Raw genomic sequence first — 14,138 nt, forward strand, 5'->3', positions numbered from 1 at the left:
CCGCTCTCTGAGGAAGGCCAAAGAGGGCGCGTCGCTGGCGGCGCTACGGCCTGCTGCTCTGAGGAAGGAGAGGCGGCGGGAGGAGGAGGAGGAGGAGGAGCAGGTGCCCATGCCGGCTTGCGAAAGTGCCTCCTTCCTTCTCGCAGGCGGGCTGCGGGTGCCGACGCTGCCGCGGGGCGGCGACAACCCCCCCCCGCCATTTGCCCGCCGACGGCGGCACCGGCGTTGTGTGTGCCTGACCCCTCCCGGCAGGGGAGCAGCTTAGGCTGGCGGAGAGGCTTCCCCTCCCTCGCCCCCGCCTCACAGTGGCTCCTGCCGCCGCCGCCGCCGCCGCTCTGAGGCGACGCAGTGCAGAGGTGCGGGCAGGTTGCTCCGGCCCGAGCCGCGGCTTCTCCTCCTCCTCCTCCTCCTCCCGCTTGGAGGGCGCGGGAGCCCCTTTCCTCCTCCCCGCGACGCCCCAAGGAGTCCCCGCGCGTGGGGCCGCCGCCGCCGCCGCCCTTCCCTTCCCGCGGCGCCCCACCCCCGGCCATGACCACGGCGGCGGCGGCGGAGGAGACGACGGCGTCGCAGCAGCAGCGGCTCCTGGTCTTCTCCGCGTCGCCCCCCTCTCCGCCTTCTCCCTCTCCTCCGCCGCGCCGCCTCTTCCTCTCCCCCAAGTGCTGCTGCCCCCGGCGGCTGCCGCCGGGCTCCAGGAAAGTAGCTTGATGAGTGTCCAAAGTAGCAGTGGAAGTTTGGAGGGGCCGCCATCTTGGTCCCGGCTCTCCTCCACGTCCCCACCGAGCCTGCAGGGCTGCTCCGCGGCGGCGGCGGCAGCGGCGGCGGCGACAGCAGCAGCGACGGCAGCGGCCGTGGCGGCCTCAGCGGCGGCGGCGGCCTCCCTGCTCCGCAGCGGCGCGCCGCTCAAGGAAGGTAAACAGCGAGAGACCGGGCAGGGGAAAGGTGCTTCTCGGGGCCTCTCCTCGGCCGCCGGGGGGTGGAGAGGGGAGGTGATCGGGGAGGAAGGAGGAAGATGACGGGCTCGGCGGCGGCGGCGGTGGGGGAAACGGGCCCTGGGGGAGGGAGGGGCACGGCGGCCGTGTCAGTAGCGGCAGCAGCAGCCGCCGCCTGAGGCCAGTCCCAGGCTTTGCGGGGCCGAGTGCGCGGCGAGGGCAAAGGAAGAAGAGAAGAGGCGAGACATGTCTTCCTTCTTTTCTGCATCCGACGGAGGAAGAAGGTCTGGGCGCCGCTTATCTCTTTCTCTCGACACCCCCCTCCCCAAATTACTCCCGAAGTCGGGGGGGCGCCCTGAAACCTGCACCCCAGCCTTCTCGCACAAACTCAAGCCTCCCAACCCTTAATCTGTTTTATTTATTCTTACCCAAAAAATGTCGCCTTGAATTCCTCCCACCCCCGCCGCCGTTTACAGTAGCTGCTGCTGCTGCTGGGAGGGGAGGGAGGTGGATGTTCATAATGTTTTCCTAGTTCCACGGCGAATCGATCTCTTAACATCGATCTCTTTCTCCTCTTTGTTTTTAAATGGCTTATTTTTTATTTTTAAAGATTAAAATATTTCGGAGGTTTTCTTTCCTCGGGAGATGGTTAATTCTTTCCTTCCTATTGTAAAGTGGGGTTTTATTACTGGGAAGGAAGAGAAGCGGGTGCTCCTTTTTATATATCTATCTATAGATCTATATATAAAATATAGATATGTAATTTCCTGGCTTTTCCTGGTTGGTTATGATGATGAACGTGGCTGTTTTGCTTAAAATAAAGAAGAAGGAGGAAAAAAAGGGTCGAGTCGCTTTTGGCATCATGGAGGTAGGATGGTGGAAAAGAGACAAAGATCGAGGCACTTATTTGATACAAGAAAGACACTTTCTTCAGCCATTGGCTTCCGACAAAAGTGACGGAGACACGTTAAAAGCCAGTACAGAATGACTGCAACTTTCTCCTTTTCCTCCATCGCATCTTGGATGGTTTACCCCCCCCCCCTCTTTCCTCCCCCTTCCTCCCACCCCTCTTGTATTAGAACGACAGTGAGCGAGAGCAGGGTGTTGTGGGTGTTTGCAGGGAATATCTGTATGAAGGTTATGTGCAAACAAGTCTTTTTTATTGTTTGCCCTTTCCTACCTCCCCCTTGTTCCTTGCATTAAACTATGTAGCCACAAGATGTAGCAATTATACAGTTTATGAAATGATTAAAGCTCTTTTATTTTATTCGAAATTATGGTTAGCGAGGGAGAGAGGGGGAACTTTCATACAACATATGGTATTCTGGAAGAATGAATATTGCATTTTCATGATTTTCAAAATGCGGTTGCCCTTTGACTGTAGTGCTTATCTCAGGGTATTGAATGGCTCTTGCCTTTTGTTTTCATTGTGGGGGGAGGCTTGGGTTCCCCTCCCCCTTTCCTTAAGCACTTGCTAGGCAGCATTAACTTTCCATATGAAAAATGTTAAGATTTTTGAGAAATTAGATGCTGCCAATCTAGAAGACACTTCACATGTCAGGAATATCATTATCAGCAAACATTCTTAAAGATTTCATTTTAAAATGCTTAGAGCCGTGGAAATATATAGTAGAAGTGTTTGCTCTCTTTCTCCATTCCACTACTCAGACTTGCATCACTCCTTGTCACTTTTGCACACGTTCCTAGATAGGAAGCTGACAATAGGAAGCTCAGATTGGCATGAAAACCTTCTAGAGGATACCTGAAATGGTTGGATACAGCATATGTTAAAAACACTGATGTGGTAGGCGTTTTGGTGTTGGCCGTTACTTTGTGAAACTTAAGCTCAAGGGAGAAGAGGCAAAGTTTATATGTGAACCAAGTTTATTAAGCTACTTGCTTTCAGATATTGTTTAACACCAGTAGTGTGTACTACCTATTTTTTAAAAAATACTAGGTCAGTATTTTTAGACTATGTTGTAAAAATCTGATTGGAAGTTTTTGTTAAAGCTGCTTCAAATATATGAGTAGAAAAAATGCTCATTTTTCTGGATGCATGTGTCTAGTTCTCACTTTTAGAGGTTGTATAGCAGCTAAAGTCCAGTATACGCTCTTAGATTGGGTAGAACAGATTGTCATTTATTTACTGTGCTGAGGTGTCAGTCTGTGGTTTGTTAATTCAGCTTACAAGGCCACCAAGGAATGCAATTGGTTTAATACTGGTCTAGAAAGCAAATTGGTATTTGATTTTTTTAACTCAATGGGAAGCAAGATGGTATTCAGTAAAACTGAGAATTTGTATGTCACATGAAAAGTTTAATCCAGCTTCCCACAACCTTCATTCAGCACTTGTTATACAACTGTATGTTCTCTCGTTGTATTTGTTTTGGCTGTCTGATTTTATGTTGTAACCTCTAAAACAGAGCACCTCGAAAGAGAGAACTTTTTGCTCAACTGTATGAGAGCATGTGTAAATGTAGTGCTTTCTGGCTGTACAGTATAGTAGGGATGTAGGATCTCAAATTTTCTGCTTTCACTTTTAAAGCATCTGGAAAAATGTACCGTTATGGCAAAACATGAACAAAGATTCAGAATCTTAATATATGTGCAGATTGCTGATTTGCTAAGCCAGTGTTTCGTTTGAAGTGTTTGTCATCTTAATCTAGACAGTTCTCATTTATTGGAGGGCACTAGTTCAGCCTTGTTTGGAAGATGCAAACACCTGAGAAATATTTTCATGTGTTTCTCAACAGCAGACTATCTTCTTGAAAATGAAATACTTAATAAGGTACAGAGTTAAATATTTCCTAGTAATTGAAACTGAATTTGAAACCTTCACATTTTCAAAAGGACTGTCATTGTCTGAATTATGTGACTCCATTGTTGAATAATCTCTGAGTATGTACAACCACATCCAGCTTACCTCCATCCATGGTTCTTACATTCCAGGTTCCTATGCAATATTTTCCTTTACAGCATCGGACTTTCCTTTCGCTTCCAGGCATATCCGCAACTGAGCGTCCTTTCGGCTTTGGCCCAGCCGCTTCATCAGCTCTGAATCTACTTGTACTTGTCCTCCGCTCTTCCTCAGTAGCATGTTGGACGCCTTCCGACCTGAGGGGCTCATCTTCCAGCGTCATAACTTTTATATGCCTGTTGTCTTTGTCCATGGAGTTTTCTTGGCAGGGATACTGGAGTGGCTTGCCAGTTCCTTCTCCAGGTGGATCACGTTTAGTCAAAACTCTCCACTATGACCTGTCCATCTTGGGTGGCCCTGCATGGCATAGCTCATAGCTTCTCCGAGTTATTCAAGCCCCTTCGCCACGACAAGGGAGAAAAGCAATGACAAACCTAGACAGCATCTTAAAAAGCAGAGACATCACCTTGCCGACAAAGGTCTGTATAGTTAAAGCTATGGTTTTCCCAGTAGTGATGTATGGAAGTGAGAGCTGGACCATAAAGAAGGCTGATCGCCGAAGAATTGATGCTTTTGAATTATGGTGCTGGAGGAGACTCTTGAGAGTCCCATGGACTGCTAGAAGATCAAACCTATCCATTCTTAAGGAAATCAGCCCTGAGTGCTCCCTGGAAGGACAGATCGTGAAGCTGAGGCTCCAATACTTTGGCCACCTCATGAGAAGAGAAGAATCCTTGGAAAAGACCCTGATGTTGGGAAAGATTGAGGGCACTAGGAGAAGGGGACGACAGAGGACAAGATGGTTGGACAGTGTTCTCGAAGCTACAAACATGAGTTTGACCAAACTGCGGGAGGCAGTGGAAGACAGGAGTGCCTGGCGTGCTCTGGTCCATGGGGTCACGAAGAGTCGGACACGACTAAACGACTAAACAACAACAACAATGTACAACCACTGCTCAAGATGGAGTTGATTGTTGTGTAATCATGATAAAGGCAGAATAACAAAGTTCATCGTTTAGAATCTACTCTGAGTTATCAAAAATAGATAAACTTTGTGGATCTTGTTTAATGTGCATTTTGATTAATATAGATTTTTAGCAGTATAGTTGGTGACCACCTTGTATAAACATCTTGTGCATGTTTAATCGGAATTAAGTCCCAATAGTTTCAGTGGGACTTCAGGTTGCAAACGTAATGCAAACTTACCTGAGAGTGTCAGGTAGCTGCAAAACACTGTAAGAACTGCTATGTGTCTTACACTGGAAGTGACATCACAAGATAAGAACAGTAAGTCCCCTAGTAAGCAATAGAACAGGATAGCATACTTTATGTGACATATTTTTTTTTTACATGTAAACAAATATGAAAAATAATTCTAGCGTGCTGAAGTTCAATTTTTTATGTATGTCTTGGTGCTGAGTAAGACTTCTAGCTCTATGCTTCATGTAAGCAGACAGTGGCTAGAAATGTGTTTTACTGTTATGAGACTTCCAAAAATTTCTTAGTACCTTGTGATGCAACTGAATGTTACTTGCTTAATTTTCAGGTAGACCTTCGTAACGGTACTTATTTCCATGTTACCAATGGAAGATGCTTATGTTCATTTACAGTAGTGTTTATATTTTTGTTTGGGTCGCCGCAGGGCAGAGTATCCCATTAACTTCAATGAAAACACTACACAGTAAGCTGTAGTCATTTAAGGCTACAATCCCAAGCACACATACTATAGAGCAAGACCCGCTGAATACACAGGATTCAACTTCTGAGTAAACATGCCTAGGTTTGCACTGTAAGTGTGATATGTTATCCACTGGTACTTTTTTTGTAGCCCAGTCTTATGATTTAGTTGCTGTTGAAGACAGTGCTAATATTCCTTTATTGTATGTGGTATATCTTCTGTCTTAGTAACAAATATATTCCCACTTTCTTGAGAAATGATACCAGTTCTCAAACCTGATCATAATTGGTATCTGATTATCAATGTTCTCTGTAATCCCTGCAAGCAAGACTTGGGGTGGGGTGAGAGAATGCAACAGTACCCGACTTGAAGTTACCATTGCTTTAGAGCAGAGATTTTCAAAACTGTGTCCATCAGATCCATTCAGGTATTCCATGGGAAGGTTGTAGAACAGTAGAAAATATCCACATTTGATCTCTCCCCCCACCCCACCCCCTGGACTTGAGATCAAGGCCATTCTGACTTTGGCCTAATTATCAAAGGGGGAAAAACGTCCCTAGTCTAGGTCAACTGTTTTTGTAATGCAACTGGTTTTGACAATGATGCTGGTATAGAAGGAAAAAAGTTTCCCCTTCATATTCATTGTGTTAGACCATGGTTGTTAAAATATGTATGTGCTTTGATTAGTAGAATATTAATGGTATCCTGAGACCCCTGCCAATTTTCAAGTGATCTGTGGAGGAAAAAAGTTTGAGAACTGCTGTTCCAGAGGTATTGGCCCCCTGCCTTTCTGTCTGCGAGCTGTTAAACTGCTAAGACTTAGTGGTGGTAGAAGCATGTCCCCTCTCATAACTTACTTGGTGCCTCATGTTTGGGACATGAACTTAATTCATTGCATGGGCCACTATTTCTCATGTCAAAACAAAACAATAACTTACAAAAAGGTTATATTTGGGATAAGGTGGGCTTGTGAATAAAACTCACATTGACAGAGAGGCTTAGTTTTCTAACAAGTAGATATTACATGTTTAATAACTAGTTCAGGCTCTACTTGCATAACTGTTCCAAAATACGAGAGCCAGTGTGGTGTAGTGGTTAAGAGCGGTAGACTCGTAATCTGGGGAACCGGGTTCGTGTCTCCACTCCTCCACATGCAGCTGCCGGGTGACCTTGGGCTAGTCACACCTCTCTGAAGTCTCTCAGCCCCACCCAACTCACAGGGTGTTTGTTGTGGGGGGGGAGGGGAAAGGAGATTGTTAGCCGCTTTGAGACTCCTTCGGGTAGTGATAAAGCAGGATATCAAATCCAAACTCTTCTTCTTCTTTCTTATGCCAATGATGGAAAAGAAATGGGTTCTAGAGTATGTACATAAAAATACCCTATTAAAACCGAGATGATCATTACCTTGACTTGAGGTAACTTAAATGGGGAAATAAACAAATCCTCTAGAAGTATTTTTAGATCTGTGTAGGAAGTACCCAGATTGTCCCTTTTTTTAATTAAAAAAAAAGGAATGAGGTGAGTTTTCCCTCTGACAATGATGCTCAAGTTTCCAGAGGAAGGTCAAGTAATTTATTTTTGATTAGGTTCTAAGCAGCTGCTTTCTGCACTTAAATTAACTGCAAGAACTTGACTTTCACATTTTAATTGAAGTCTGGAATAATTATCTGATTCATACAAATCCAAAGCTCTTCTATATGATAGCCTCTCTTTATCTTATTTTGAAAACTCTTGATGCCTCAACTGTTCATGGAAAAGCTATACACCTTGAAAGCTATATTACTGTTTCTTTACTGAAATTCCAAATGTTAAAGTTGTCTGGCTTATGGTAATCAAGAAGTTTTACCTTTCCAATTCACCAAACCAAAGTGAATTGTAGCTGGCCAGGTTTACTTAACAAAACTTAGTTTGATGTAGGTCATATGTTAGTTTGCCTCGCTAGGTTTCAGCAATGCCAAACTCATAAATGGCCTCTCCATTACAGATGCTAGTTGTTGTTGGCATCCATATTTCTCAGGAGGCAATGGAAGTGAAGTCAAATGGTTGGAAACGGGGTGAAGTCAAATTGTTGGAAAGTTGCAGTGCCTGCTTTGGCTGTAGAGACTGATACGGGAGAGCCATGTTTTGTTGCAGCTGGGGCAGATGAAAGCATCCAGCTGTGCTGCTGCAGATGCACCATGGTGTTTCTTCTCTCTGCGCTCCTCCTAGCAGTCATTCCTCATCTGGTCAATACTATGGTTACATGACATGTCAGTCTCCAGGGACTGTGATTGTCTGCAAGAGATTCATATCACCTTACAGATATTAACTCACATTGCAAAACCCTTTAGTAATTCAGTTAGGAATTATTTAGCACACTAAAACTAATGTTAAAGAAAGTATTAGTCATCAGTATTACTTTATAGTTGTTTGTGCAGGCTATAGCCCTGAGTATCATTGCTGTGTTGGTATTTCTGATAATCTGCTACTCAAATAGAGGCCTATTATGTGTAATAATAATAATAATAATAATAATAATAATAATAATAATAATAATAATAATAATTTTATTGCTTATACTCCGCCCATCTGGCCAGGCCTCCCCAGCCACTCTGGGTGGCTTCCAACAGGATTATTAAAAACACAACAAAACATTAAATACTTTCCTAACCCGGGCTGCCTTCAGATGTCTTCTAAAAGTCAGATAGTTGTTTATTTCCTTGCTATCTAATGGGAGGACGTTCCGCAGGGCGGGCGCCACTACTGAGAAGGCCCTCTGCCTGATTCACTGTAGCTTCACTTCTCACAGAGAGGGAACTGCCAGAAGGCCCTCAGAGTTGGACCTCAGTGTCCGGGCTGAACGATGGGGGTGGAGACATTCCTTCAGTTATACTGGGCTGAGGCCGTTTAGGGCGTTAAGGGCCCAGCACCAACACTTTGGATTGTGCTCGGAAATGTACTGGAAAATGTCCCAGTTTAGATGTCTTGGGCTTTAGGAATATGCTTTATTATGTGCTCAGATTCCCTCCTGCAGTTTCTGGTTTGTGGTAATTATAGTTTGATATCATAACTAGAACAGAAGTCACTACTTGGAAAGGATTTCCCATGTTGGTTTGGAGACAAGTTTCTGATTGCAGAACCAAAGTTTCCATGATTTGGATAGCTACTGCAGGCTACACATGACATAGGTAGCGTGGCAAGGAAGTGGAGGAAGCCAGTGTGAAATCAAAGCATGTTGCCCAACCATGGTTGTGATGTAATGTCTGAACTGAGTCAGTGGACTGGTTTGTATGTACCGTTAGGCTATGCCTAATAAAATGTGAGCTGCTCCCAAATCAAAACAAACCATGGCTTGTTCCGTAAAAACCGGGTTGGTTTTCCAGCTGCTTTTGTCTTGTGCTTTTGTAGCTTGATAATCATGTGGGTATGGTCAACCCTCATCCTAGAAAACCTTTTTAAAAATGACATTGGAAGTTACAAGGGGTAGAGAACTACCCCATAAAACTGGCGATTTAGTATAAAATTAAAAAGGGTTGTATTACACTGAAACTCGCGTAAAGTGTTATGGAATATTTTCTATGCCAAGCCAATTCAAATGTGTATTGATGTGGTAAAATGTTACAAAACGAAGCCATGCTGTGTCAAGAGGACACTTATTTGCCTCCCCTGGATAGTGTTAGCTTGAACAGCAGTACAGTATGGGCATATCTATTTTATCTCACTCAACTGGGAGGGGTAGTCAATGCCACTAAAAACGGAATGAGGATTCAAAATGACTTGTAACAGAGAGGTCTGGGCCCAAACTACCAAAATGAATTTCAATAGGGACAAATGTAAGATTCTGCACTTAGGCAGGAAGAACCAGCTGCACAGATATAAGAAGGGGACACTTGGCTTGCCAGTAGTGCATGTGAAAAGGATCTAGGGGTCTTAACTTGAATCAACAGTGTGATGCAGCAGCAAGAAAAGCTAATGTTATTCTAGGCTGCATCAGCAGAAGTATAGGTGTTCTGATCAAGGAGATAAGAGCTACCGGTATTTGATAGTGTAACAGACTTCCTCAGAAGGTAGTGGACTTGTCTTCCTTGGAGGTTTTTAAGGCAGAGGTTGGTTAGCCATGTCATGGATGCTTTAGTTGAGATTCCTGCATAGCAAGGGATTGGGCTGGATGACCCTCAGGTTCCCTTCCAACTCTACCAATTCTATGATTCTGCTATATCCTCTGAGGGAAAGGTGTGATTAATAATAAAAATGAATATAACTATGTCTGTGTCTCATTGAAACACTACCCATTTACTTAATGGTTCTCTATAGTGGTGCCTAACCACTGTAACTAAATTTTGAGGCCCTGCACAGTGACTCATTGCTTCCTTTATTCCCACTCCCTTTTGCAGGTGAGGTGGGACTCTGTCTCTCAATCAATCTCTGTCTGGCTCTTTTAATGAATCTGTAATTGACTTGTTAAAGATTTTGCAGGCTGATAAGAGATTTATGTAGGTTATGGTAGCTGCATCTGCACATCACAATTAAGCATGGTGCCTGGCCTATCATGGTTTACTATGAATGGGCAGTCTGCAGATTCTTACTGCCTGGTTGTTCTAGTTTCATTCCTTCCCTGGTGCAAGTGGGAAAAACAGAGGACAGAACTCACTGAACGAACCCTGGGGTGGTGGTGGTTCTGCTTGTGCTTTCTACCTTCTCCGCTTGCATGGATGACCCCCATGTAGCCCCTGAAACTGGCACTAGAGGGATCAGGAGAACCCCTAAAACAGCACATGGGGGGGGGGAGATTGTTCTATTTGGCAAGCTGATAAGTGTTGGATTCCACCCAAAGTCTGGAAGCAACAATTAAACTGCTTCCTGTTAATATCCAGACAGCATGGTTGGTTGCTTCCTAACAAGCCATGGTTGATAACCAGCCTTGAAACCATGGTCTGTAGATTTAGGAATTCTGACTTGTTAGGAAGCAGCAAACCATGTTAATGCAGAAACCATAGTTTATTGCAGTAAGAAAGCAGAGTCATTGTCATAGGAAAAATAAAAGTGTGCTAAATATGATTATTGTATATACAGTGGTACCTGTTGTATGATTATTGTATATACAATTGGTTCCGGAAGTCTGTTCATAAACTGAAGCGTTCATAAACTGAAGCGAACTTTCCCATTGAAAGTAATGGAAAGTGAATTAATCCGTTCCAGATGGGTCCGCGGCGTTTGTAAACCGAAAATTCGTAAACCGAGGTGTTCGTAAACCGAGGTTCCACTGTATAGAGTGTAGAATCCTAGAGCTGGATGGGACCCAAAGGTCATCTAGTCCAACTTTCTGCAATGCAGGAATCTCAGCTAAAGCATCTCTGACAGATGGCCATCCAACCTCTGCTTAAAAACCTCCAAGGAAGGAGAGACCACCACCTCTCGTGGGAGTCTATTCCACTGCTGAACAGCTCTTGCTGTCAGAAAGTTTTTCCAAAAGTTTGGTCGGAATCTCCTTTCTTGAAACCTGAACCGTCTAACATACAATTATTGGTTATAGAAACTAAGTAGCATTATATATATGGCTTGATAAGTTTGAAGCCTGAGAGCTGTTTTTATTGCTAGTGTATTGAAGTGATTGGGAAGAAATGCACTGTAATTCTCTGTATGAATTAAATTTCAATTTCAAGTGTGCTTGAATAATTTTCCGCTATTTTCTAGTACTGTGACTTATAAGAATTACATAGTTCAACAGCTACATACAAAATACAATGTTTATTGTCCATTTATGTCTGTTGCGATGGGATATACTACTAGTGTGCCTTTACTGTTCAGTTGTAGTAATCTTTGCTGGACTGCCACAAGTGTGATACAAAGTAGTTTGAAATGTGAACAAATTAGAGCCAAGAATGTTCCTGATGCTACCGGGTACTTTGGCTAGTGTCTTTGTACCATGCATAATACAGCATACTGATGACTTATTTTTCCCCTCTGACAAATGTCCACCCAGCCATTCATTTAAAACTTACTCACTGTATGCTAGACATTGACATCGTCAGTGTAAACTAATTCACACTAAGTGACAGAATTATTGAAAGATGTCTGAAGGAACCAGTTTCAAAAAGTTCCCTAAATATGTTTTTAAGAGTGACTAATTTCTTCATGTACTGTGATTCATCAATTTTTTTGTTTAAAATCACAATTACATGTTTGTTCCTGGTGTTAAGTTGTATATAGGTTACTGTAACTTGAATGCATCCTCTGTTTTTCTTACTTTCTTACTTAGTAACATATTAAGATTTGTCATTATATAGAGCAATAACAGAAATGAAAAGGGGTTATGAATAAAAATTACATTTTGAAATTAATATATTGGCTTACATCCCAATTATTTGATCCATGAGTAGGAAAAAATGCTTTCAAATAAATTTTAAACAAAACATTGGTATCATTGGGCCTTTGGGGGTTCAACATGATGACCAGGAATAAAATGCATGTTCATATCATATCAACATCTCAGTTAACATTTCAGTCCATTACTTTGGAAAATGTTGGGACTGAAGATTCTGCTATCTCCTTGTAATACAGTTTCTTTGGGATGCATTCTGTTTGATTATCTCAACACTCTAAATGTAGTTAAATGAATACTACCCTTTTCAGCAGTTAAGTTCTTTTGCAATACATATATAGATTAGTTTGTATCACTTGCAGTTTGGATTAATATAGATCAAGTGATAAAAATTTCTCACTTTTATTTGTTATTGGGTGCTGCTCTACTTCAGCTTCATTTTTTCTTTTCAACAACATTGACCACTGCATCTTGGAAATTTCATTTTCTAGCTGAAGAAACCATTTTGCAAAGTTTTGGAGAAATATATTGGTGCTTTTGAATGTGTTCAAGTGTAGTGTGACATATTGATCAGTTTTGGGTTTAGTTTCAATTTTAAATGCTAGAATGGAGTTGTTATAATCAAGGTACTGCTTGATTATTGAAAATAATTTGTATACTTTGTTGTTCAAAATGGTGTTGGTTAGAAATAGGAGAAAAGGCTTTTAACAAGTAGAAAGAACTTGCATCCAGAATTCTTTCTTAAGTAATCTGCTACTCTTTCACTTTTGACAAATTGAGTTCTACATAACTCAAAGGATTGCATATTCTTATACAATAAAAGCCATCAGTTTTCATATTAAAAAAATTAATATGGCAGCAATTGTTCCTATTCCCTGGAGAGAGAACCCAGTACAAAATTCCTGAATTAGAATGTGGGTTTTTTAATGTGACACTGTGAAATTTCGTCTCCCTAGGAAAGTGTAGCTTCTACAGAAAATAGTTGTCTCTAATTATTGTTATATTGCTGAATTATGGTTATTCAGTATCAGTATAATCAGGAGGGTTTGGATTCTGGTTTTGAGTTGTGTTCTACATAGCACTCTAACAGACCTAATGCTGTATCTTGTAATTGACTGATTTGGGTATCATTTTGTGTAAAATATATTTTTCTTTCTCTTTACTTGGTTTTCAGTCACTTGATGGAAGTGGTCTTTGACCCTTGGAAGCTTATGCCAAAATAAGTTTAATTTAATAATGTTGTTTAGTTAAACATTACTATTAGCTATTTAGTTTTGATTCTGCAATTTAAGTTTGTGTGTGTTTCTGTGCTCCCCAGATTATTTAGTAAGCCTGGTTCTAACTACTCAAATATTTGGTGCATCTTGAAAGAGTCAAAGGATATGACTGTCATAAAAGAACATTGTGATGTCAGCACATTAAAGTCTATTGCCCAATGTATATTTCAGTGAAGGGAATTCATCATTGTGATAGTTGTCTGCAGGTATGCTGTTTTATTGTGCTGTTAAGTTTTTCTAAAATGCAAATTCTGTAGACTAATATACATGCTAAATGCCAGCAAAGTGAGGTTAGTGTACAGCATTATTGAAGTTTATATGTTCATTTCTCAAGCTTGAAAAAGTCTAGTTCTTTCATATACTTCTGGGCCATATTGAAGTTAAACATGTTGACTAGTATTTTAAATGCTGTTTATGTAGTACCAGCTGTAGACATGCTTTATAAAGCAACACATTTCAAATAGTCCCTTGTCTTGAAGCTTACAATATGAGTGAAGCAACAGGAAGATGGGGACAAGGGTAACCGAATAGGAATAAGAATTCTTACTTTAAAACATTAGTTAGATTCTACCTGAAATACCAGAACATTGTTGCTCAATTCAGATGTAATATCAAACTGTGGTTTGTCCAGGCCTGTGGGATCCCTCTTCCACTCTTGCAAGCTGGTTGCACCATAAATTGTTCTCCCTTCCTCCCTAGATGTTGTTTGCATTGTGTATGCAAACTGGATTTTGGAGGCTAGCAGTATGTAAAGTTTTCCAGTTTGGACATCATAGAAAAATGATGCTTAGTGAAAACAGAAGCAAGGGAAGGAATATTTGTATCTCTGGGGGTACTCTGGACCATGGTTGTCCAATGTGTCTCATGTGATCAGGTGTGGCTAACTGCGTGTTGCCCCAAGTTTTCAGCAAGTTAGGGCCAGTTTGTGAAATTTATTGGTTCTCTACTTGTGTATGCATGCACGTGTCTCATATAATCTGTACTGATTATATGGGAATCTCTGTATTCTTGATTATTCTGGACAGTATTATGGAAG

The 14,138-nt window shown here is 42.1% G+C and overlaps 1 protein-coding gene across 2 annotated transcripts in view; it reads left to right on the top strand.

Annotated features, from left to right (window-relative positions):
• Nucleotides 1-539: 539 nt before the first annotated feature.
• Nucleotides 540-14,138, top strand: part of TLK1 (tousled like kinase 1) — a 67,414-nt gene continuing 53,815 nt past the window's right edge. The window contains exon 1 of one of the 2 annotated variants that reach the window (XM_035135535.2): nucleotides 540-909. In XM_035135535.2, the coding sequence (XP_034991426.2) occupies nucleotides 705-909 (205 nt within the window). In that variant the 5' untranslated portion in view covers nucleotides 540-704. Of the gene's footprint in view, nucleotides 910-1,063; nucleotides 1,214-14,138 lie in introns of those variants that run through there. The other variant, XM_035135528.2, reaches the window with a different exon arrangement.

The sequence above is a fragment of the Zootoca vivipara genome, chromosome 1 (assembly GCF_963506605.1).
Source record: "Zootoca vivipara chromosome 1, rZooViv1.1, whole genome shotgun sequence".
NCBI lineage: Eukaryota > Metazoa > Chordata > Lepidosauria > Squamata > Lacertidae > Zootoca > Zootoca vivipara.